The sequence below is a fragment of the Phasianus colchicus genome, chromosome 1 (assembly GCF_987193195.1).
Source record: "Phasianus colchicus chromosome 1, bPhaCol1.hap1.1, whole genome shotgun sequence".
Taxonomy (NCBI): domain Eukaryota; kingdom Metazoa; phylum Chordata; class Aves; order Galliformes; family Phasianidae; genus Phasianus; species Phasianus colchicus.
In genome coordinates, this window is record NC_143436.1 from 69,451,274 (window position 1) to 69,473,955 (window position 22,682).

The window sequence follows — 22,682 nt, forward strand, 5'->3', positions numbered from 1 at the left end:
TTGGATGATATCCACTTCAATAGATCTAAGAAACTCAGTTATCATCAAAGTAAAGCCACCGAAGTCATCAGCCACTGACTTGTCCTACTCTCATCAAAAAGTAGCACCTTTAAAAGCAGGGGGTTGCAGACTTGGACATAAAACATAACGCAAGCAAAGATAAGAAACTATGAGCAGTGCGAAGAAGCAGGCATCAAAATCAGACAATGATCACATCCAAACAGACTTCATCTAGTAATACGAAATGTATGAAAAGTAACCTCTTATTTTCAGGGCAAATATTGAAAATGAGAAATTAGTAGTTTCGGACTAACACCACACAGTAACAAAGATCACTTTGTAGGTCACTCCAAAAGTAATGCCTCCCATTTATTTCCATAGAAACTACATCAGATGCAAAGAGCACAACTGCACTATTTGATAGAGCACATTCTCAGCTACACAACACTCTTTTGACAGTCACCACCATTAGCTATGCATTTTCACCAGCAATAAACAAGAGCTGCATATCACATTCTTAAAATCTGTACCAGCAGAGGTGACCCTCTGCCACTACGCAACACCCACCTCCTCACTGTGCTCACAGCCATTGATACCATTTTGTCAGACTGTCCCTCTGCTGCCATCTGTCACACAGTAACAAAATGCTATGGAATATTGGTGGAAATGTTCAACCTCTACTGCCATACCACCACCATCAGCCTCTGATTCTGTGAGCCAACATCATAAAATAGGTGGCATTACTTTTGGAGCAGCCCTCATATAATCCAAATGTTAAGAAAATTAAGTACCTGAAAAAAATACTTGCTGAAGTTTGTGACAGGAGCACAAAATTATTCATATGCTCAAAATTACTCTGGCTGTAGGTTCACAGCCAAGCAGGCTTAGAACAGGTTACATTTGGCACAACTACCCATAGCCTTATATTAGCATCAATTTTAGTTACATGCCTAGGGATTTATGTCTCTAGCAAGAACATTTCCTTTCATAAATTTTCACTACTAAATTAGCATTTTATATGCTAATACTGAATTGGAGCTGGCTGCCTCATGGTATTTTTAATGTTTTCATTTTGAGTCGTCTGAGCAAATCCTGCCCACACGGTAATATCCAGCAGTTGTCAAATCTCAGGCAGCATATAAAGAACAGAATTCAGCTCACCTATTACAGCCTACTCACTCCTCAGCCTTCTGCTGCAGAAGGCCACTTGAAAAAATGCCCCATGCAGACCAGAGGGGATTCACCCACACCATCTCCTTCAGCTGAAGAGGACTGAAAGAACTAACATCATAGTACAGAACAAGAACAAGGCCTACAATACTACGGAATAACAACTTTGTATTCCATAGAAAGTCTTCTATAATACTTTCAAACCAAACACCAAAAATGTTCATTCAAAACACACAAACATTTCCTAAATCACATTAGACTTCACATTCAATTTTCACAACCTATGAAGAAAGTTAGGAGCTTTGGAAACAAAGCATTTTTCTGTCATTTTTTTCATGACACTGAATGCAAGTTACATACGTGGCATTTAGCATTTTTAAAACATCATGATTAATAAATCATTGATAGTTCATATCTTTTAAATAATTAGTTTATTCTTCCCCTCTTTGGGGGCATATTTAAAATGCAAAGCATACTTCTCAGATCTTGATTCTTAGTCACTAAATAAATTCATTCTTCTTAAACAAAGTTTCTCAAGCATGCATTTAAAAATTATTATATAACATACTAAAATCACAATGGTTTATGTCAAATTTGATTAGTTTCTTGTCTTAAAAATGTTCTGATTCTGTAAGATCACCAGTCCTTAGTCTTTTCAGACAAAGGTTCCTTGCTTTTCTAACAACCTGAGCCTCCCAGGGCATACTGTGCAGAGGAAAAAAAAAAAAATGGTGTTGTGGACTTTCTCCAGTATCTTACTAACACTCACTACAAGTGCATCATATCTCACCAGCTCTTCCCATGTATCTGTCTGTTCATGCACAGGCATGCACATAGATTTCAGATAGGTTTTGCACATCCCTCCTCTCCCTGCAGTTTCAGATTTGAAGTTGGAGGATACAGCTGTCTGCATCTGATTCAGAAGACCAGAGGCAGGAAAGAGATGTACAGGGCTCTAGAGATTGTGCAAGTAGCCTGAAAGTACACACAAGGAACAGACAGGTCACAGGCACATCCATAGCATATTTGGAGCCCGCAGCACAGTGAAGGACCTGTCAGTAAATGAGAGCTCCAGGTCCTGTCTCCAAGTGAGATCTGTTGAAAGGCAGATTCAGCCTTGGGAACACTCAGTTTGGTGAGAGGCAGCAGCTATCTTAGGCAGTATTGAGCAGGACAGTGTTTGCAGTATGGCTTTCTGAAGGAGATCACACTGGACTTCTGTCCTACTCAAGAAATTCAAGTTAGTGCATTAATAAAAATTAAATGTGATCGGTGGATAGGCTAGACCAAAGCAAAATAAAGTAAAATTGACTTTCTTATGAGCAACTAAACAGACCCAACTTCAAAATGGTCCAGCATTTCAATTCTACAGTCACTTAATAGCCTTCTGCTTTCCCTCTGTGAATGTGTGGATACTTGAGAGCTGAATTCCTTCCTCCTCAACCTGAGAACTACCCTCCCCACTCCAAATATAGGTTTGATATCTTCATATAGCATATAGATATCTTCATTCAACTTAAAGTATTTTATAGAATACTTTAATGTTTAAAGATAACACTAATCATAGAATGGCCTGGGTTAAAAAGGACCACAATGACCATCTAGTTTCAAGATGGTCACCACCCACTAGACCAGGGAGCCCAGAGCCATATCCAGCCTGGCCTTGAAACACTAACTGAAGTAATTATACATATTCACAAATATGTAATATTCACAAATATCTATACAAAGTCTAGGGGAATCATTTAGATCTTCTATAACCGTAAATATTACATTACCTTAATTCTTACAATGAACCTACTGTTTAAAAATTGCATTTTGAGCTATGGAGACTGCAATGACAAATTTTTGTGAAAAAACAAAGACAACAAATATTATTTGTAGCAGCTGACCAGAAAAAAAAAATCCTGTTTTTCTTTGTTTGATCAGAGCTAAATTTACATAATGCCTTGGCATTCTCAGATTTCTGCATTAGCACTGCTTGGTATGTGAGCACAGGATTTCATCAGTTAGAGTAACTTTCTGATCTTTGTTGGGTTGTTTCCTGTTAAACTTGTCCTTGTCCTACAAATGAAGCATTTCCTTCAGGAAGGTAAACTGTAGGACCGCAAGCTTTCTTACAGTTTCAAGGACAGTGAAATCTTTTACCACAAGATATTTAAAACCTGTATCCTGCTTTCAATTTAGCATTAGTGCAACTTGCTCAGCTGCCGTTCAGCCTTAGTTGCTAGAAACACTTTAAGAAGAAATGATCTTCTAAGATTTTGTTTCTTGAAATACTGCTGTAATGGTCAAGTTCTTGATTAAATTGGTAAATTCTCTGAAAACTCTGATTCTCTGTTTTAACTGTACCTATGAGAGGATGATGAGTTATATGGAGACAAAGCAGTTTTATACGTTAGTGTATATCTTCAAACTGCTGTTACTACTAATTAAGAGAAGCTTTCCTGCCTGTGCTAGTATGGAACCAAGGAGGAACACAAAATCATAGAATCTTTAAGGTTGGAAAAGACTTCTAAGATCACAAAGTGCTTCTTTCTTTCATAAATTCAGATAGCCATTAGTTTCCTTGTGTCTTCTGAAATAATACTGAGCTTTGCTATTAATATATTTCAGTGATACCATTTTGCCCAATTTCATCTCCCATGAAATGCCTTTGCATGTTTGTTCTGCTTAGGAGAGAAAATATCCCCCCTTCTCATTACAACATTTCTTCTCGTATATCAGCACAGCATTGAGTCACCTCAAATCTGTCCTAAGCTAAGACTTAGAGAATTCACAATAGCCAGAGAATGACAAGCACACAGCAATCAGGTATTCAGTATTGCACAGCTTAGCAGTACATTCCTCTTTCCTCCGTTACCACCCAGGTATACTGCAACCAGCCACCATCATTGATATGGAAATATATCAAAGATTACAGGCTCAATATTTTATAATTTCACAGTGTTTGTGACTCTCTCTTTGTATCACATTACTTAACACCTTTATCTCAACTTTATATTCAGTTTGTTGTTTTGTTTTTTTATTAAGCGTATTCATAGACAAGGATAAAACACATAAAGAGTTAAAAACCACTAAACAGGTTTTTCTGGTACACTGACTGAAAAATAAGGATATTTTAATTTGTCAGCAATTCAGAACGTAGCAAACAATCAGCTATTGCTAAACACCAGTCAATTAATTCCCGCATATTATAATTACTATAACCACTAATAGAGAGCTTCAAATGCCTGAAATAAGATCTGACATTAACTCTTTTTCTGAGCTTGCCTAGTTTATCTGTAACTAGTCAGCCATTATGAACTGGAACCATTTGAAAGAAAATAAATTTCCTTATCTCTCAAGTCACCACAGCATACAATGTGTTTTGCTGTTGTTTTCAACTGGCAAATACTCACAGGCAGGAAATGCACAGTAATGAGCTTTGAAGGCTTAGTCAAACCCACACATACCAATATGAGAACAAACTACTTCCAACATTCAATTCAACCATAAATACACCTTCTTTCTATTTACAAACCATAAGTTTCCAAACGTTAACTTTTATAATACTCAATAGCACATGTTCTCCCTCAGAATAAAGATGCAAAAAAGAGATTATTCAAGGCCCGGTTTGAAACCTCGTTCTATATTTCCACATGCATCCTGAATATCTGTGTTGATCGAAAGTGGGTTTTGAACATAAGCAGAACTATTTTAGTCCATAAATTAACACACACACAGCACAAGCATCTCACAGCACTATCTCTGTATATTTAAGTTTTACACTGGTAAATTTACTAACATAAATTAGCCTCTGGATTCAAGAAAAATCCTGAGGAAGCTCTTAGGCTCACAAAAGCTAAAGCCAAACACACCAGTAAGCAAATACCTGGCAATATAAATGGAAAGCATTACGCTGCTCAAAGCTAGAAGAAAAAAACTGCATGCAGGAGATATAACAGCAATCTACTGATGTAGAGTCCAAATATTTCTAAAATGGAAGAGCGAAATAGAACAACTGGCTTCATCAACAGAAGCAGCACTCACTAACAAGGAATTGAAAACCCTCAACTTCAAAACACTTTCTTTAAACATTCAATAGTGAGTTAAATTCTTCTTAAACTCATCCAACAGCCTGAGAAGATAACTCACTTAGATGCTGGCTGACAGCAGCAGGCACGAAGCACAGACGCGATCAGTACCCAAACTGGCAGGCCCATGACCACTGCCACACAGAGTTTGTAATGCAGTTTGTCAGAGGCATGTTCCAGATTGGCTGTCTCTGCTATCCAGAGTGTCTGGGGCTGATTTTTGTTTGTTTCATTGTTGTTTTTTTCTGTGTTTTTGTGGGGAAGTGGTGTAATGAAAACGCATGCTGTGGCCTGATTTGATCCAACCACAGTACAAAGAGGACCAAATTCTCCTTTCTGAATCAGTGGAAAACGTTTCTTTGCTAGTGGTTCTCTCTCTTCAGAATGCAACATACCCAGCACCTCAAAATGCATTACAAGTTCTTGGCTTGAAAAGAGTAGATCACAGGCCTGAGTTTATAGACCTAATGCCAGTCACTGTTTAGCAGCTGATCAGAAGAACTATTTTTGCTTGGATTAGTAGGTATTTTTACAGTACTGATGAACAACTCCACAATACATAGGGAGGTTCCCATGCAGCAGAGAATAAGGGAGAATAAGGAGTCATATCTAAGGTATAGGTGGCATCATCAATGAATAATCTGTGGATCATAAAAATAAGCGTTTCTACAGGCTGTAGCTGTTTCTTTCGATGCCTTACCTCGCAAAACATGCTTAAACTTTTACTTTGATCTCTACCAACGCCTAATCATCATCTTTCTTACCTTCACAGGTATCTAAGTGAACAATAGCATTTGTCTCAGCTTGCTCAAGGCATTTTTAATATGACCACAGCAGTGATTAGCAAGCATAAAGCTGGGACTTATTAACAAATGCATCATCATAATTAACAGAAGGCCAGTTTTAAAATACCAAATTATTTCATGTGGAATTCAATACTACCACCGTATTGAAGGCCAAAAGGGTTGTCTGTTTCTTGTATTTTAAAATAATTTCACAGAATATTGGAACAAGACAAGGTTTTTTTTTGTTGTTCAGTACAGCAGATGGAAAAAATCCAGAAGGTTTCCAGGTGAACACTGGGCACCAAATTTCCCACTTTCCCTTGGAAAAGTTGCTACCATCCTGCTCCAGGCCATAATCAGTAGCTTCCAGAACACATTATCCCTGTCAGCTAAGTAATACCAATGAGGAATTTCTTCTTGGAACATATCAACCAGATTCCTCTGTGTTAAAATTTCTGCATCCAGTAAACACCATGAGTTCAGCCAAATCTATCAAGGTATACTGAAACTTGTCAGAATGAAAAAGAGGTTTCCATTTCTTAAGTAATGCAGGGCATTACTACAACTGAAGTTTGATGAAACCCTCCTGTAGCAATTATCTCTTATCTCTCAGAATGTCTTTCCTTAATACTTTGCAATTCCTTGCTCTCTAACCAAGCGTAGATGAAAACATGCATCAATTTTTCCATCTCCTAAAACATTTTTATTTGCTGAACATCTGGAAGAATTTTGGGAGGGGCGGGAGGTGGAGGGACAGATGTGGTCTCCTGGAATGGATTTCTTCTTCCACTAGGAGACTAAAATGCAAGCCAATACTAAAAGTTTAACAAAACAATGAAAAACTTTCCTCAATTTACCTGTGAAAGCTTCAATTTCCAACTTATGGTACAGAAAGGTATTTCTGAAAGCCTAATTTTTCAAGCTGCATCATCTGTTCTTGCAATCCAAAAGAAAAAGCTGAACAGTTACAGTCAGATGACATTTCATGAAGGTCTGAATGGCAACAGCAAAAACTTAACTAGCTTATAAACACTTCAATAAGCACAATTTCATCAGCTCAATAGAACGACGACATTCAAAAAATAAAAAAATAAAAGTTTCAAAGATATGCAGTGAGCAAAACCATGGCCCTCACAGGAAGTTCTTAGGGTACATTCCACACCCAGCCACCTCACTCTTTCCTAAGTGTCCTTCACAAAAAAGATGTGCTTTACAGCACGCTCCAGCAGTAAATAAATTTGAGCTATTTTGGAGTATGTGGCAACAAACTCAAAAGCTTCCCATGTCTGCCTCTTCTGTGCCACAGCCAGGTTTAAATACATTCACTGCATTCAGTTGTGGCAGTGAAACACAACAATGTGGCTTTCAACAAACCACAGGCTGTCTTTAAAAACAGCAAAAACAAACATGCCACACCTCAAAAACTTCTGATGAAATAGAAAGGGTGCAAATGACAAGTTTGCATTAACACTGCAACTAACAAATTGATTAATAATGCTGTAATTTTTATTATGAAGCATAAAGTACTGAGGTCATGATTCTAGAGATGCTGCATCTTTCCTAATGAAGATGAAAAACATTGATCACATCAGTTTATTTCTCCAGTTTGAGAAAGACAAAGGTTGGAGCTCAAAGTTGCAATTTTTAGAAACAAAATAACTGACTCAGAAGATAATGAAAAATGACAAATTTTAATCTAAAATTCAGACAAACTTTGGTTGCAAAGATGGCTCCAAACCCAGCAAACCAAGAGCTTGGTAATTAAGTTTGACAAGCCTGCTATTAGTGTCTACATGTCATTGTTAATACTGAAGAGTTACTCTAAAGTTGACGTCTTGGTACAAGATGTCCTTCGCTTCAAGTTAATGTTCTACTTGATAGTGGAAGCCTGGCACACATCCCCCTTATTAACTCTTGAGCTCAGGAGTAATTCTTGCCTTATTGTTTTTTCCGGCTGTCCTGCAGAAAGGCAAGGCTTAGAGTCAAAAAGTACCTCATGTCATGACATAATTTGGCTTAAGTATCTGCAGGATATCTTAATTATTCATTTAATGAAAATATTCAGAACTACATATAAATCAAACTACAGTCCAGACTAGTAAGGGGCATGTATTGCAATGACTCACACTGAAATGCACAAAAGTACATTTTGGAGGTCACAAGAAAACTATTCCCAGGTGAAAGAAATTGCTCGAAATATTCTATATCAAGGCTACACTGCAGCAGACAGGACATTAGGCACTTTCCCATTTGCCCTTAAGTCCTGCTTTAGTCCAAGCATCTTGTTCAGGGCCAGGATTCAAAATCATCACTGTCACATGATGCTACATACAATTATAATAACTTGCTGGATAAAGAATTGGTGGATGGTCACATTCAATAAAGTTGTGGTCAGTGGCTCAACATCCAAATGGAGATTGGTGATTAATGGCATTCCTCAGGGACTGATGCTGGAACTGGTGTGATTTAATATCTTTGTAGGTGACATGAACAGTGGGACCAGGTGCACCCTCAGCAAGTTTGCAGATGACACCAAGCTGAATGGTGCAGTTGACATACTAAAGGGAAGGGATGCCATCCAAAGGGGCCTGGATAGTTCTGAGAGGTGGGCCATGCAAACCTCATGAAGTTCAGCCAGGCCAAGTACAAAGTCCTGTACCTGGGTTAGGGCAATCCCAAGCACAGATACAGGTTGGGTGGAAAATGGCTTCAGAGTGCCACAATGATAATCAGAGGGCTGCAGCACCTTCCCTACAGGGACAGGCTGAGAGAGCTGGGGCTCTTCAGCCTGGAGAGGAGAAAGCTCCAAAGAGACCTCTAGAGTATGGAGATCCCACATTCTCTCTGCAGTCATGCGACAGAGCGCCACTACAAAAAAAAGTATTTGTAAAACTGACAATCCAATATGTTTAAGATAATTCTTTATAAAAAATAGAATAAATAGTCATTGTTCACATAATAGTAAATAAATCTCTCTACACAATGGTAGATAATCAAAACCAAGATGTCTGACATCATCACCTCTGATAACAGAACAATTTAGATATTTTCCCCATGCCACTTCCATATTTACTACAGCTAGATTCAGTTCCCAGTCACATGGTAGAAATTTACCCCACTGAATACAGTTCATCTAGACTGCATACTCACCACAGCCAGCACTGTGGTACTGGCTGTGTCAAACACTTGTTTCCTGTAAAAACTCCTTTAGTAACATGCTTTCTGCTTTACGAAGTTTGTTCTCTTTAAATTTTTATGAAGTTGTGACATGTGAAAGTCTCCTCCAGACTTAGAAGGAGGAGAAGGCAGAAGTTAGTGTGATCTTGCATTGTGCTTTATATTACATTTCTGCATGAATGCTCTTACACTGAGAAAGCATAAGTTCTCTCAAAAAAATCTTACAACTAGGCACAAACAGCAAATGCAGTAAACTCGTATGTTAGCTTAAATTTTAACCTATGTACACTTACACTAGTGTTTAACCAGTTACTTTCAATTTAATATTGTTCATTCAATTCCACTGGTAATTTAAAAGCTCTTTCCCCACCCCTCCCCAGCAATAAAAACCTGCAAAGGTTAGATTCTGAATTGCACATCCCATCAGAACGGATGTTCCCCGAGTCTCTGCCATTTAAAAAGCCTTGACAGAACCGGGCCAAAATCTAAAAAGTCATTTTTACCCTGAAGGCTATTTCTGCAGATCACAGTAACCAGAGACATCTTATATTGCAGCTCTCTCCACGGTTTATCATGTACAAAAAAAAAAACAGATTTTCTATAGTAAGAGAAAAAATACAAAATCAAAATACTGTGAATAAAAAGCTTAGGTTACCTCCCAGAAGCTATCACTAGAAACTTCTACTCCAACAGAATCATCGTATGAGCCAGACATTTCTATGTATGGAGAGCCTGCAAGTATTCAGAGCTTCAACACCTTCAAAACCTGCAAGAAGATAAAACAAAAAAAAAGGAGCACTATTAATGAATAACAGTTATTAGAAGAGAAATGAAATAATCATCCTTAAATTCTTGGATATCATGAAGAACAAAATAAAAACAAAAGCCAAGCACACACAGCATGTAAGTGCATTTTGAAACAATAATTTCCTGTAAGTTCTCAGTTCTACCATCATATTTATGGTATTCAGAAGCTGTTCAATCCATCTATCAAATATCACTGAACTTCCATTTTAAACTTACTTTAAGAAAAAAAGAAAATCTGTTAAAGATATTTGAACAGTGTGATTTCTACTTGCTAAGCATTCAAAGCACTCTAAGAGAAAATCAGCTGACCTTTGCTAATGATACAATAACCTTCACTGCTTGCAATTTCTTTTTCACTGGAAAACTACATTATAATAAAAACCACTGGAAACATTTAAGGCCAAGAACAATTATGGATTTAAAAATAAACCTCCTCAGAGAAGAGCCATTACTATAGGAATCTTAGATTCAAATAATCTACTGGAAAGGTAAAGGCATCCACAAAAGCAAACAGCTTCCTCTCTCAACAACAACGTAAAGCAAAAAGCTACAGGAAAGACCATCAAAGTTACTGAATTCAACTTGCAGAAGGCAAAGCCAGCCTCCTCCCTGAAAAGCTTAGTACAAAAGTTATTCAGTTATTGCACCTACAATCACCTGTGACCAGAACTCTTACCAGGCTAGCTAACTGAGAGGTGTGTTGTTTGTTTTTCTGCCAATGCTCCTCTGGATTCTAAAGGAGAGAGTAGATTTGAAACGACAGTACAACACATGTATCTACTATTCCCAGTGCATAAGTAAAAAGCTGCAGATCTCATGGCAAGGTCTACTTGAAGGTGACAATTACTTTTACTTCCACATTCGAATTCATAGAAAACTTAAATAGCTCTAATACTGAATAGAGAACTGAAAACTGCCAAAGAGTCATCAGAGAGTCATAGGATGGCCTGGCTTGAAGAGGACCACAATGATCATCTAGTTTCAACCCCACTGCTATGTGCAGGGTTGCCAACCACAAGACCAGAGCAACATCCAGCCTGCCCTTGAATGCTGCCAGGAATGGGGCATCCACAGCCTCCTTGGGCAACCTGCTCCAGTGCGTCACCACCTCTGTGTGAAGAACTTCCTCCTAATATTTAACCAGAACCTTCCCTGTCACAGTTTAAAACCATTCCCCCTTGTCCTATCACTTACCCACCCTGGGATATCAATTCGATTTAATTTCAAAAAGATGTTCAAAAACACAGGAAGGGTTCCGCAAGTCAAGTAAACAAGGGGTAGCAGTTATTCTATTAAAAAAACCAACACAAACATTTTCTCCATAAATAGTTATTTGGTCACAAACCAGAAATTCTTATTTATAATTCCTTTCAATTAGTCACTGTTAGAGTTAAAATATAGAGGTAATAAAGTCTTTCTGTGTCTATGAAATGATGATGAGATATATGGAGACAAAGTAGTTTTATATGTGAGTGTAACAATCTTCAATTTACTATTTATTATTAATTACCAGGAGAAAAGTTTTCCTACCTGTGCTGGTATGGAACCAAGGGGGAACACACAATCATAGAATCCTTAAGGTTGGAAAAAACCTCCAAGATCACAAAGTCCAATCATCAACCCATCATCACAGTGACCATTAAACCATGTCCCTAAGCACCGCATCTACTTGTTTCTTGAACAGAGATGCTGTTTAACCAGTTCTTAGCAGCCTATGTGTAATTAGAATGTATTCTTTTCAAGTAAACATCGGCCCTGACTATTCTTACAGTAAGGAAAGCAAAGAACATATTTGTAAGTGCTGATATTTTCTGACAGCCCTTCCCAGATAGTTGTAAGCAGCACAGAGAGGATGCAAGAGTGCCATAAGCTTGCAAGTAGTTGGACAAACTTTAAACAGTTCTTTTTTTTTTTTTTCTCCAAGAGTTTGTTTGGTTATTTTCAAGTTTTCCTGAAAATACAGGGCTATGGAGTAGTATCTCTAACAGTAATTCCTGATACTTTTTCTGATCAAAGGGACACCTAGAGTTTAAAGACAACTTGCTCAACCAAACACTGCAAGCTATTTTCTCAGTCGTTTATTTGCCTCTCTGATATTCCCCATTAAGGAACACAAACACAGTACTCTGAAACCAACAGTGAATGAAGCAGATGCAACCCTGGAATGCTATGCAGACTGAGTGATGTTCTCAGGAAGGGCTGCATCGATCTCCTACAGCAGTTACAACACAATATTTAAACCAAAGTTTTTGTTGCTGTTTGGAAAAGATCAAGCTGAGGGTTGTTGAGCTCAGCGTCACAGAAGAATAAATAATTATATCAAAAGTATAAACCCAAAGACAAGTTTCAACAAATCAAGGCAGCCAGCCACCCTCTACACACACTCTATGCCCCCCCAAAAAAATCACACAAGAACTATTTTTTCCTTCTTAAAGAAAACAGTGAAAGTTTTCTGAAGTAACAACAGTGTCAGCTTACCTTATGACCTTACCTCTTATTAAAATGGCCTAGGCTATATTAGCACTGGAAAGCTTTATCTGAAAAAGCTACACTGAAAAATAGGAAAAGCTGAAACAAAGGAACATTTTCTTAAATGAGGGAGCAGGTTGTGGCAATTTCCTCCCCCTCAAAGTTTTATTCCTCCTAAACCAAAAGTACATAATACACTAACTATCCTTTTTTTCCATAAAAGCATGAAAATGATCAGCACTCAGGAAATTCTGATGGATTTCAGGTTTTCCTATGCCAAATACTATGCTGTGAGAAAGTATGAGCAAGCGTATTAAGAGAAATATTATGAAGTCATAGCAACAACTGGCACAAAAAAACACTATTTGTACAGCACAACTTAAAAATAAACGGAATACTGAAATACCAACATCAAACTGAATGAGTCATGCTGCTCTCATGCAATAGAATTATTACAGCAGCCAGTTCTTTAGCACATTTTTTGTTAGGGTTTGGTTCTCCCATCCTTCAAATGAATTTGCAGGGCTTCACAATGAAAGTCAGTGTTGATAGTGAGGGTCATATGCTTAACTATGAAAAGTAAGCCTGAGAACAAAGGCTGCCAGAATAAAACCTGGGACATTTAGATCAATCAATAAGACAAAAGAGATGGCTCCTGCTTATGATCAGCTGCATCATATGCCAAAAGTTGGGAGTTCTTTGGTCAGCAAGGCTGTAAGTAGCAGAACTAGTAACTCCCTAAGAAAGCAAGGTGCACACACCCAGTTCCTGCATTCCCACAACTTGGCTTCAGGCACTCCAGCTTCGGTCTTCTTCCACAGCTTCAGGCCCTCTCCAGGAGCCCTACGTTACCTTTTTCTTGCTGAGCATGGTGTTCTGGCAGTTTCTGCCCACCTCCAAGCTGACTTGTCAGCCAGCTCACCACACATGGTACATCATTACTGAGCCCACACTAGCAATTTCTTGAGCAGGTACATCATCGTATTAAATCTTTGATATTTTCTTCCTCTGTGCCAAAGATCTCTGGGATTTTCATTACAGAATAAAATCCTAGTGTTTTATCTATCAAAGGTTGACCCGTGTTGCTGCAGACACAAACCACCAAATGTGAGGCAGCACAGAGAAAGTCTTATCAGCTCACAGCCCTGGTGTTGTTCATCACAAAGACTGTCAGCACGCACCAGCTCAGAGAACTCATGTAGCTCAAAACAAACCACGAATTCCAACTGAAAAGAGTGACTGGATACTAAATAGTAAATACTGTAACATCTACAGAAATGGTGTGGGTAAGAAAAGCTCAAGTTTCTTCACTTAGTGATTTTTAAGACACTAGGAAACTGAGCAATAAACAAATGAGATTTATTAATAAAAAAGCTTCCTCCTTAGGGAACATTCTAGAAATGCTATATGCTAAAAACCTTGATGTTTTTCCTCTACTGCTGGTGGCCTCTAATGTGAAAAGACTTGCTATAAATATCCTGAGGGTTTAACAAATGAGATTTTTAGAAAATATTAACTAATAGTAGCCAAGCAGACCTTCAGCAATTGCACACAAAGACTGAATGAAATATGCTGCTTCTGCTCTCAAGACATCAGTTTTGATATTGTTACCTTGAAAGCAATTCACAAAATTCAAAAAGCATTTACTTTGTTCACATGGAAAACACTTGATTTTCTTTTTTACTGCCTTTTTGTTGTGTCAGGTGGTAGAGATTAGCACATCACACGACTTGCAAAAGTCTGTGCAACAAATGCAGACTTAAGATGGCAAAATAATCCAGGCTATTCCAAAACTTCTCTTCAAGCATTTTCCAATAGAAAAAAGGAAAAACAGTATTTAAAGCCGTTCTTCAACACACCCCTTCCTCCAGAACAGACAAGTTTTTAATGAATTCTTGTTGTGAAACATGTAGAACTGTTTGTTAAACTGTGAGAATTTAATGTTCTGAACCCCCTTAGAAGATGGCTGTATTTTAAGAGGATAGCATTAAAAGGGAAAAAAAAAATTAATTAGGGTCTTAATGTTGCTCACTGGACGCAACAAAGAAGAAAACCAGGTGCTGGAAGTCTGATATTCCAACATGAAGGACATCTACAGATAAAACACTATTTCACATACTCAAAACCTGAAGGCAATACCACAGCCCTGTCCTACACAGACCTGGTCAACGTTTCCCAAAATGTGCAATCCAGGTAACAAGCAGAATGCACGATCTTTTGTGCCCCACTTCTAGAACTTAACTGTTTCTAGAACAGAATGAGCCAGCAAAAGTTCTCAGTGCCCACACAACATAGCAATCATCCTGCCAACTATTCTCTCACGTACGACAGGCTGCTTTATAGCAAGGCAATCTTTAATCCTGAAGCTCTGCACGACAAACTGGTCCACAACCAAGAAAAATTCAGTTATAGAACGACTGAATCATTTAGCAGGGTGAGCTATGAGATCAGACCAGATTACTCAGAGTTGGGTCTTGAAAGCCTGCAAAGATGGAGACTGCATGATTTCTCTGTGCACTTCATCCCGGTGTTTAGCAGTCCTCATGGTGAGGAAAAAATAAATCAATCCATTTTTAGGAAACCAAATAGTCTCCTCAGCCATTAATACTACCCTTGTGTTTTCTTTAAGGACTCTTCAGAACCAAACTCAAAGGCAGTTTAACAGCATCTAGAAGAAATGCACCTGTTCACATCCCCCTTTAAGTTCCCGTTTGCAGGAACAGAAGTTGTCACTCTGGATTTGACTCAGCAGGATTCCACATTCTGTGACTAGGGAGTGAAATACAAATAAGGGTACGAATAGAATTCAGCTTACACCAGCTACTAGCAAACACTTTCAGCTACGATATTTTCCTGTATTACTCACTGAAGTCTCAGGTTGTTCCATCCTGAATAGCAAGAAAACAGAACTTCATTGTACAGAAACAAACATCCTGTACTTAAACTACAAACCACTGTGCTCTGCTGCTAAGCCCAGCTACCGCAAACATTCATTACAAAAAAGTATATCTTGTATTCCTGGATTAAATAAAGCAATTTAGATATTCCTTCTTTTTTTATCCTGTCCAAACAATCTGTCGTAGGAGAGCTCCTGATTTCTCTGAAGTTGTAATTTCTGGATGGCTTTACACGGTCAGAAAAACACAATCTTTAGAAATACTGTAAAATTATAAACCAAAACCTGTTAGAATCACAACTGAAACACCATAGCTGGAAGTCCACACATGGATTGGACCAGAGGAAAAAATGTTTTCTTTGGTTTGTGCATTCAAGTGACATCTAGGAATTTTAGCCCCAGGATGCAGGGGCATCAAACCAAGTTCATTCTCTACTATTCAGCACTGTAAACACTCCTAATTGTGATCAGAAGATATGACTGCCTGCTAATAATACAAGTTAGGCCTCAGTCTTTTGAGGCCAGAGACTCAAATCAACAGCTTTGTCTTAATTGTTATTTTCCAATCTACAAGGGAGAATAGCATGCTCTTTCACAGAGATCAAAGAAAATCCATTAGTTCCCTCCAAAAACTCAACTTCAGCAACAAATGCAAGAGAAGAGTGTGTGAAAGGAAACTGAATCACTGCCTCCTATGCAATTTAGTCAGAGCAGCACAACAAATTAGTTTTTGAAAGGTGACAGCAACCCATTTGGTGGTAACCTCAGTATGCTGAGCACCGAGACAAGGAAATGATCTACATGACATGATCTACATTATGCCTTCTCCTCTGTGACTGAGACAGCATACAAGCTACTAGCTTGTCCTAGCCATTCATAACTTTAAGAAAGAGGAAGGAGAGATTCCTTACACATCTGCTTTGGCCTAACAGGCAGGATGTGGATGGGGCTGCCAGTGTGCCTGCACACTGGAGAAAGCAGGTAATTTGGAGTCAGCTGCAAGGCAGGCCCAGTACTGGTGTCAGCCACCCACCATGGGAGCATGGGGAAGAGGAGGAAGAGGAGAAGAGACACTCAGCTCTTGAAGTGGAGGAAGGCAGAGAAAATGTGCTTTCACAGGTGTGCAGGTGCTGCTGGCTGCCCTGCTCCCCACGCCCTGGCCCAGGATCAGAAATGTTAAATGGTATTAAATGCCAATTAAGCAAAACACAAAACTAAAAACAAAACAGCAAAAATCAAAACAAAACTAGGAGTCAAGAATTTGATTTGAGACAGCTTCTTACAACTGTATTCAGTGATACCCGCATTTGCTAAAATGTTATCTCTGTAACAAGCAACACAGAAAACCACTAAAAACAGCATTAGTTCACTGCCTTTACATGCAGGCAACAAGCAATTTCCAGCACACAACAGAAGATCAACAAAGCAGCCAGAACTACCTTGATACTTTCCACACATTAAAAAAAACCAACTATACTGATAAGAGTGTCTCAGTTTAAAGTCGACTGATACATCAACACTGCATAACTGAAATTTTATAGTGTATACATTTCACAAAGTATAATATAAAGAACGAGAACAGCTACTTTAGTTATTATATTCCCATTTAAAACAGCTTGGATAACTTATTAAGTAAGTGAAATTTTAAATTACTGATTAAATGCGACTACCTTTGAATATTAGAACACAGAAGTCCATCTCTGTAGTGCATGACAAGGATCCAAACTTTGCCAAATAGATTCTCAGCATCAGGCTTCAGATACGTACATTGTGATGTCATTCAAGTACTCTTAGAAGATAGGCCAAAGTTATGAGCTGTTGTTTCTGTCTGGTTTTATATTTGAAGACAAAGCAATTGAACCCTTAAAACCTCCTGGGAATTCTGTCTTGTAACCGTGTGTCCTTACTGCAGGCACAAGCAATACCAGGGTGATGCACTTGTCTGTGAACCAGCTGTCAGCCCCTATCTTCCTCTCCCTTCATTCGCTGTCATCTGTGCTGGGTTTTTTTTCAGACATTCAAGACTTACCCATCACTATGAGCTCCTACATGCTGTCTGTATAACCTCTGTCTGCATTTTTAGAACCAAGCCAAGAGATGACTTGCACAGCAAAACAAGCGACCAAGAAAAATTATATTTTTGTCATCTCCGTGCAGGTGGATATTTTAATGGTGTGGTTTTTGCTTTAGCCATATAGTTGCTAACCATGTTCAGAGGCTTCACAGAGGTTTCTGATTTTAAAAGAAACAGAACTGACCACAGGAAATAAACACAAGCTTTAAATGGCATGCCTGTTTTGGTGAAGGCCATGAGGCCTATATGCAACTACCCAGAGAGTTCTAGAAGATTTGGATGTACTTACTAGTTTAATATATTCAGACTACACACTTTTGCTTAACTGTAAGTGTAAGAGGTGATGCAGTAACAAGAATAAAGAGACAGTAAAAGTCTCCAAGTTCTTTAGACACCAACTGCGTCTGCTCTTGCAGGACTCTGCTCAAAGCTGGACAGCACTGTTAAAACACTCCTACTGTACACCAGCCCTTGTGATCTCCTGCTCACCAGCACTGAAAGTTCTTCCTTCGAATTCCAAGCATAAATCTGCACAGAAATTATTTCATTACTACATTTTAGTGTTAAAACATCCAACGCCAATGAAAGGTTCCACTGTTTGACGTTTCTATTGCATTTGATCAAAAAAGGTTTTGTTTTGTTTTTAATGGCCACTACTAAACAACATTAAGTGCTTAAATTTGGAGTCGATGCTCATGAAAATGTTCTGATAGAAATTTTATTCTGCCTTTAAAGTAAGGGAGGAAAAAGAGATCAATTACAGAGAAGTGAGAGTAATTACAATCCATAGCAAGAAGAATGCAAATGGCTAACTTCAGTTTCAATCTTCACTGTCTGAATACAATCTGAATACATTTAGATCTTTTAGGATGATTATTCAGTGACAAAAAGGTGCACGCAGTTTCCTTTATCTCCATTAAAAAGATGTTTTTCTACCTCGACAATCTACCACTAAGCAAAGCCTCCAGCTTTGCAATTAGAGTTCCACGAACGGCTAGCTATTGCAGGAGAGATTTCAAACCATAGACTGAACAGTATGAGAATTTAACAATAAAGAATAAATTTCCCCAAGCCAGAATTCTAACACAGAAGTATTGTTAAATTTAATTACAAATTTACAAATTTAAAACGATGAAAAGGTTGAATGCAGCAAATTTCACCCACGCTATTTTATAGTCTTCAGATAAGGAACACGTAACGTTTTTGAACGCCATCCTGATATTACGAAAGGAAATGTAAACAAGTCTCTAATCCCAGCTACTTCATGAAGGAAAAGGAGCACGATAACACAAGAGTATTGTACTCTGATTTCCTCAAATGTGTTTCTGAATAAAGAAAGCTCAGATCTCTCAGAGCAAGAAACATAATTAGAAAAGAAACAGACTGCCTACAAGATCTGGAAGTCTTTCCGAAAACATTTCCTGTCCTTCAGAATGTACTGCAAAATCTAAATCCCTCTTACATTTTTAGACATCCTTTAAAACAAGCACTGCTGGAGAACGTGTCAGCTTTTACAGACTTGAAAATATGGTGCAAATTGGAATACATATGCAGTGTCAGAAAAGCGTGACAAATGAAACAAAAGAATTATGATTGTGTACATACAGTTGCCACAAATTCAATCAAAAGTATAAGCATCACAGAATGAAGATTACATGAAATGTATTACCAGTGACTTCAAAAACTTCAGGCACTGATTTAAAATAAAGTTGATCATGTTAATATTTGAGTTTGGAACTATAACGCTGAAGTAAAGCATCTCTAGTTTCTTACATTCAATAACAAAAAACACTGAGAGCACCATTACTGCAGTTAAGAACTCAAAAACAAGTCTGTTAACAAAACACTGAAGTATCCCTTTTAAAAAAACATACTCTTGAGTTCTCAAAGGATGTAGATATCATTTTTTAAATTACTTTTTCAGCTATTTTATCTCATCCCACTGGAGGATGAAAACACATCATCTTTCTCTAACTCTGCTCTAAACATTACTACCTTCAGTTTAAGTTAGCTTTGATACATTACACCAAGTTGTATCTTGCTTCCTGAATCAACAACGCTTCTTGGCAGATTAAGACTCCCTCCTGAAAGCATTATTATCAACATTTCCTATTAGGATTCCTCTGCAGAAGAAAGGCGAAATTAGTAACACATCTGGAGATGAAATAAAGGTGACCTTGATACAAAAAGAAAGTAGTCACTGAATAACATGAAAAGGCCAAAACTATAAGCATTATGTATTCACTTCTTTAAGATGGGTATAGTACATGCTTTATCACACTTACTGTATATTAGTCAAGTCAGTAATCGTTGAAAGAACACAACCATTCCCCAAATTCTCTCTCCAGATTTTCAGACTGATTTCTATATGGACTGTTCCTAAAAACAGAAAAGAAAGTATTGTTAAATAATGAAACCTTCCAGACAAGCACAGTAAGGCAGCTGATTTCTGTTTTTAAAAAAACATCTCTCATGATGGTTTCAAAACAAGAGAAATGAAAGTGTCAGTAAAACATTTTCCACACAAAGTAAAGATTAAAGCCAATCCCAGCTTTAATCTGGATTTAATTCTTATGCAAACTTTGGAGGTACGCCACAATGACAAATACTACCTGCACAGTAATCAGGTGACAAGGAAAGATAGAGTAAAAAGTACCCTTGAATTGTATCCTTCACTGACATTAAATACAACACATTAAAAAATACGTCATTTTCTATTTCTGTTGAGATGCACAAAAGAGAAGCAACATATGGAAGCAATGTGACAGCAGATATTTGGTCACAAAACACTTGTTTTAGATTTTAAATCCTGCAACGCTGACTTGCTATAGGAAGAAAAAAGATTTTAAATATCCAGTTCCTAAACTTTAGATCCAGGGCTGTAAGGGACTGAGACCATAAGACACTTGTGTTATGCTATTCAGTGTAATACTAAATGGTAGCCTTCTCAACAAGGAAACTGTAAAAATTGTTCCTTTAGGAGACTGAGGGCTGGGTTTTTTTGTTTTTTTTTTGTTTTTTTTTTTTGTTTTTTTAATTAGGAATCCACTTCTTTCTTTATGGGGAAAGAAAGAACCATAAAATTAGTTTTCAGTAAATTTTGCCAGGAAACCACCTGAAAGAACTCTCAGCTGTGGAGTCAAGATTTTTTCATTCAAGTTATTATTTGTTGGATTTATTATTATTTAAATTATTTGAAAATTAAATATTATACATTTAAAAGACATACAATTTTAAAACAAAGTTTTTCATTATTTAAAACTGAGTGATTAAAGTGCAGGAAAAATCCAGTTTGAATAGAATTCTTCTAATTGTCACCTTTTTAGTTCCTGTGACATCATCCATTAATTAACATGTCCTGTCAAGGTCTTCCAGCATGAAAGAAACCTTTCTGTTTAACTCCATATAAATAAAAAAAGTCAAGATAAATGTGCCTTTAGGTTTGCTTCCGAGAAGCAAGAAAGGTATAGAAGACCACATCCCTTTAATTTCCAGATTACACTTGGGAAGCATTTAATTCCTAAGAAACCTTTAAAGTGGCCAGACACTTAACAAATAATACCTCTCTACTCTGTAGAAACAGATGGCAAGCTAAGAATATTCTTCAGAATGAAAACTGATTTCAGCAAAGTCATAATGAAAGTATTTAAAATCGGCGTGCCTAATACTTACTTCATTCTGCAATGAAAGAAAACAAATTCAAGCAGAATTTGACAGCAGAGCAGCAAGAATAGTGCAGAGAAATTGAACAAGAGGATTGCAGTGATGCATCCTCCAGCAGAGAAAATGCAGAAGAGCACTTCCAGCTGCACTGACAAAGTAGCTACAGAGAAAAGTGACGTGGCTACAACTGTTCTAAAATAGGATATGATTTAGAAGCAAAAAGAGTATTACAAGAAAAGCTGCCTCAGATATCAGAGCTTTCTATCTTTTACCTAAAAATAAAAGGTGCCATGGTTCTTATCTGACTTCACAGTTACCACAAAACTTGGACATTGCTGCGTTTATAGAGAAAATCCCACAGAAGTATACAAATGAATAAAATAATCATTTCTAGAAGATGTGCATGTTTCAGACAGCAGACTGTTTGAAAGCAATCTTTCCAACCACGATTAAACAAACACCCTTACACTGACAAATGTTAAATGCTTTACAAAATATCACCTTCAAATCAGCCATGAAGCAGAACAGTACATTTCTGGTTGGAAAAAGCAAAGAACTATTCGACTGGTAAGCAAAAAAACTTACCTTAAAAGACATGCCTCAGTTCAGTTGCTTTTCCCCAAATATGGAGCTGAGCAGCACAACAGCACAGGGAGCTGCAGTACCTGCACAGCTCTGCCTGACCTCCACTTCCACAAACAAAATTCTCTCTGAGTACATTTCATCATTTCCTGCCGGCAGCTGAAAACCTTGTCGCTCAAGCTAAGGTCATTTTTTTCACACTGCAGCACTCAAACCAGCACAGGGTTTTCACTTGTCCATTTCCATACTGCAATGAAGTTGAATATTCAGGTAATCTTTAGTAAAGCCTGCCGCTAACAACTGCCTTAGGTGGAGAGCAGTCTTTTCAAACACATCAGTGAAATATGCAGGAGTGTTTTGCAGCCGTGCTGCTTAGGAAGCAGCTGTGTTGCTTCTGTGTTTCATACTCAAAAGCTGTATTTTTCCACCTCCGGAAATATGGGGCTGTAATACTAATTAATGAAATATTGACATGTATTGAATAGAGGCACATCTAAATCCTTAGATTAAGGTGAAACACGCAGGTCTTCTTGAATCTGAAGGCTACATTAAGCTAAGGAGGTATTGTTCTTCACGTCAAGGGAGAACTGACTTAGAGACCTCAACTGAACTGAATTTAGCCCTAAGATTCCAACATATTTCTCCCTAAAGACAGACTACTGTTTGAATAAGTGCATTAACGACACGTCAGCATACTTTGCCTTTTGATATTCTTACAGACAGACAGGTGATAACGCTTGACAGAATCTAGTAATACTGACTGGGGAGGGTGGAAGCCAATTGCACTGCTGAATCTAGACCAACCTGTGTACCCTACAAGTAACTCCTGCTGCCTTTTTTTTTTTTTTTTTTTTTGAGAAAAAAAGTAAAAAGGAATAGAGAAAGCAAAACCAAAAATAGGACTTCCTATATAGTCTCAGAAGGGCACCACTGAAGATGATAAAGGAGTAAAGATTTAGTGAAGTAACTCCGTTTCTCGGATA

The 22,682-nt window shown here is 37.8% G+C and overlaps 1 protein-coding gene across 4 annotated transcripts in view; it reads right to left on the reverse strand.

The window, feature by feature from the left end:
- Positions 1 to 22,682, reverse strand: part of PACSIN2 (protein kinase C and casein kinase substrate in neurons 2) — a 62,231-nt gene that overhangs the window by 20,376 nt on the left and 19,173 nt on the right. For all 4 annotated transcript variants that reach the window (XM_031597204.2, XM_031597203.2, XM_090146922.1 and 1 more), the window contains one exon: positions 9,864 to 9,974. In XM_031597204.2, coding sequence (XP_031453064.1) covers positions 9,864 to 9,923 — 60 coding nt within the window. In that variant the 5' untranslated portion in view covers positions 9,924 to 9,974. Of the gene's footprint in view, positions 1 to 9,863; positions 9,975 to 22,682 lie in introns of those variants that run through there.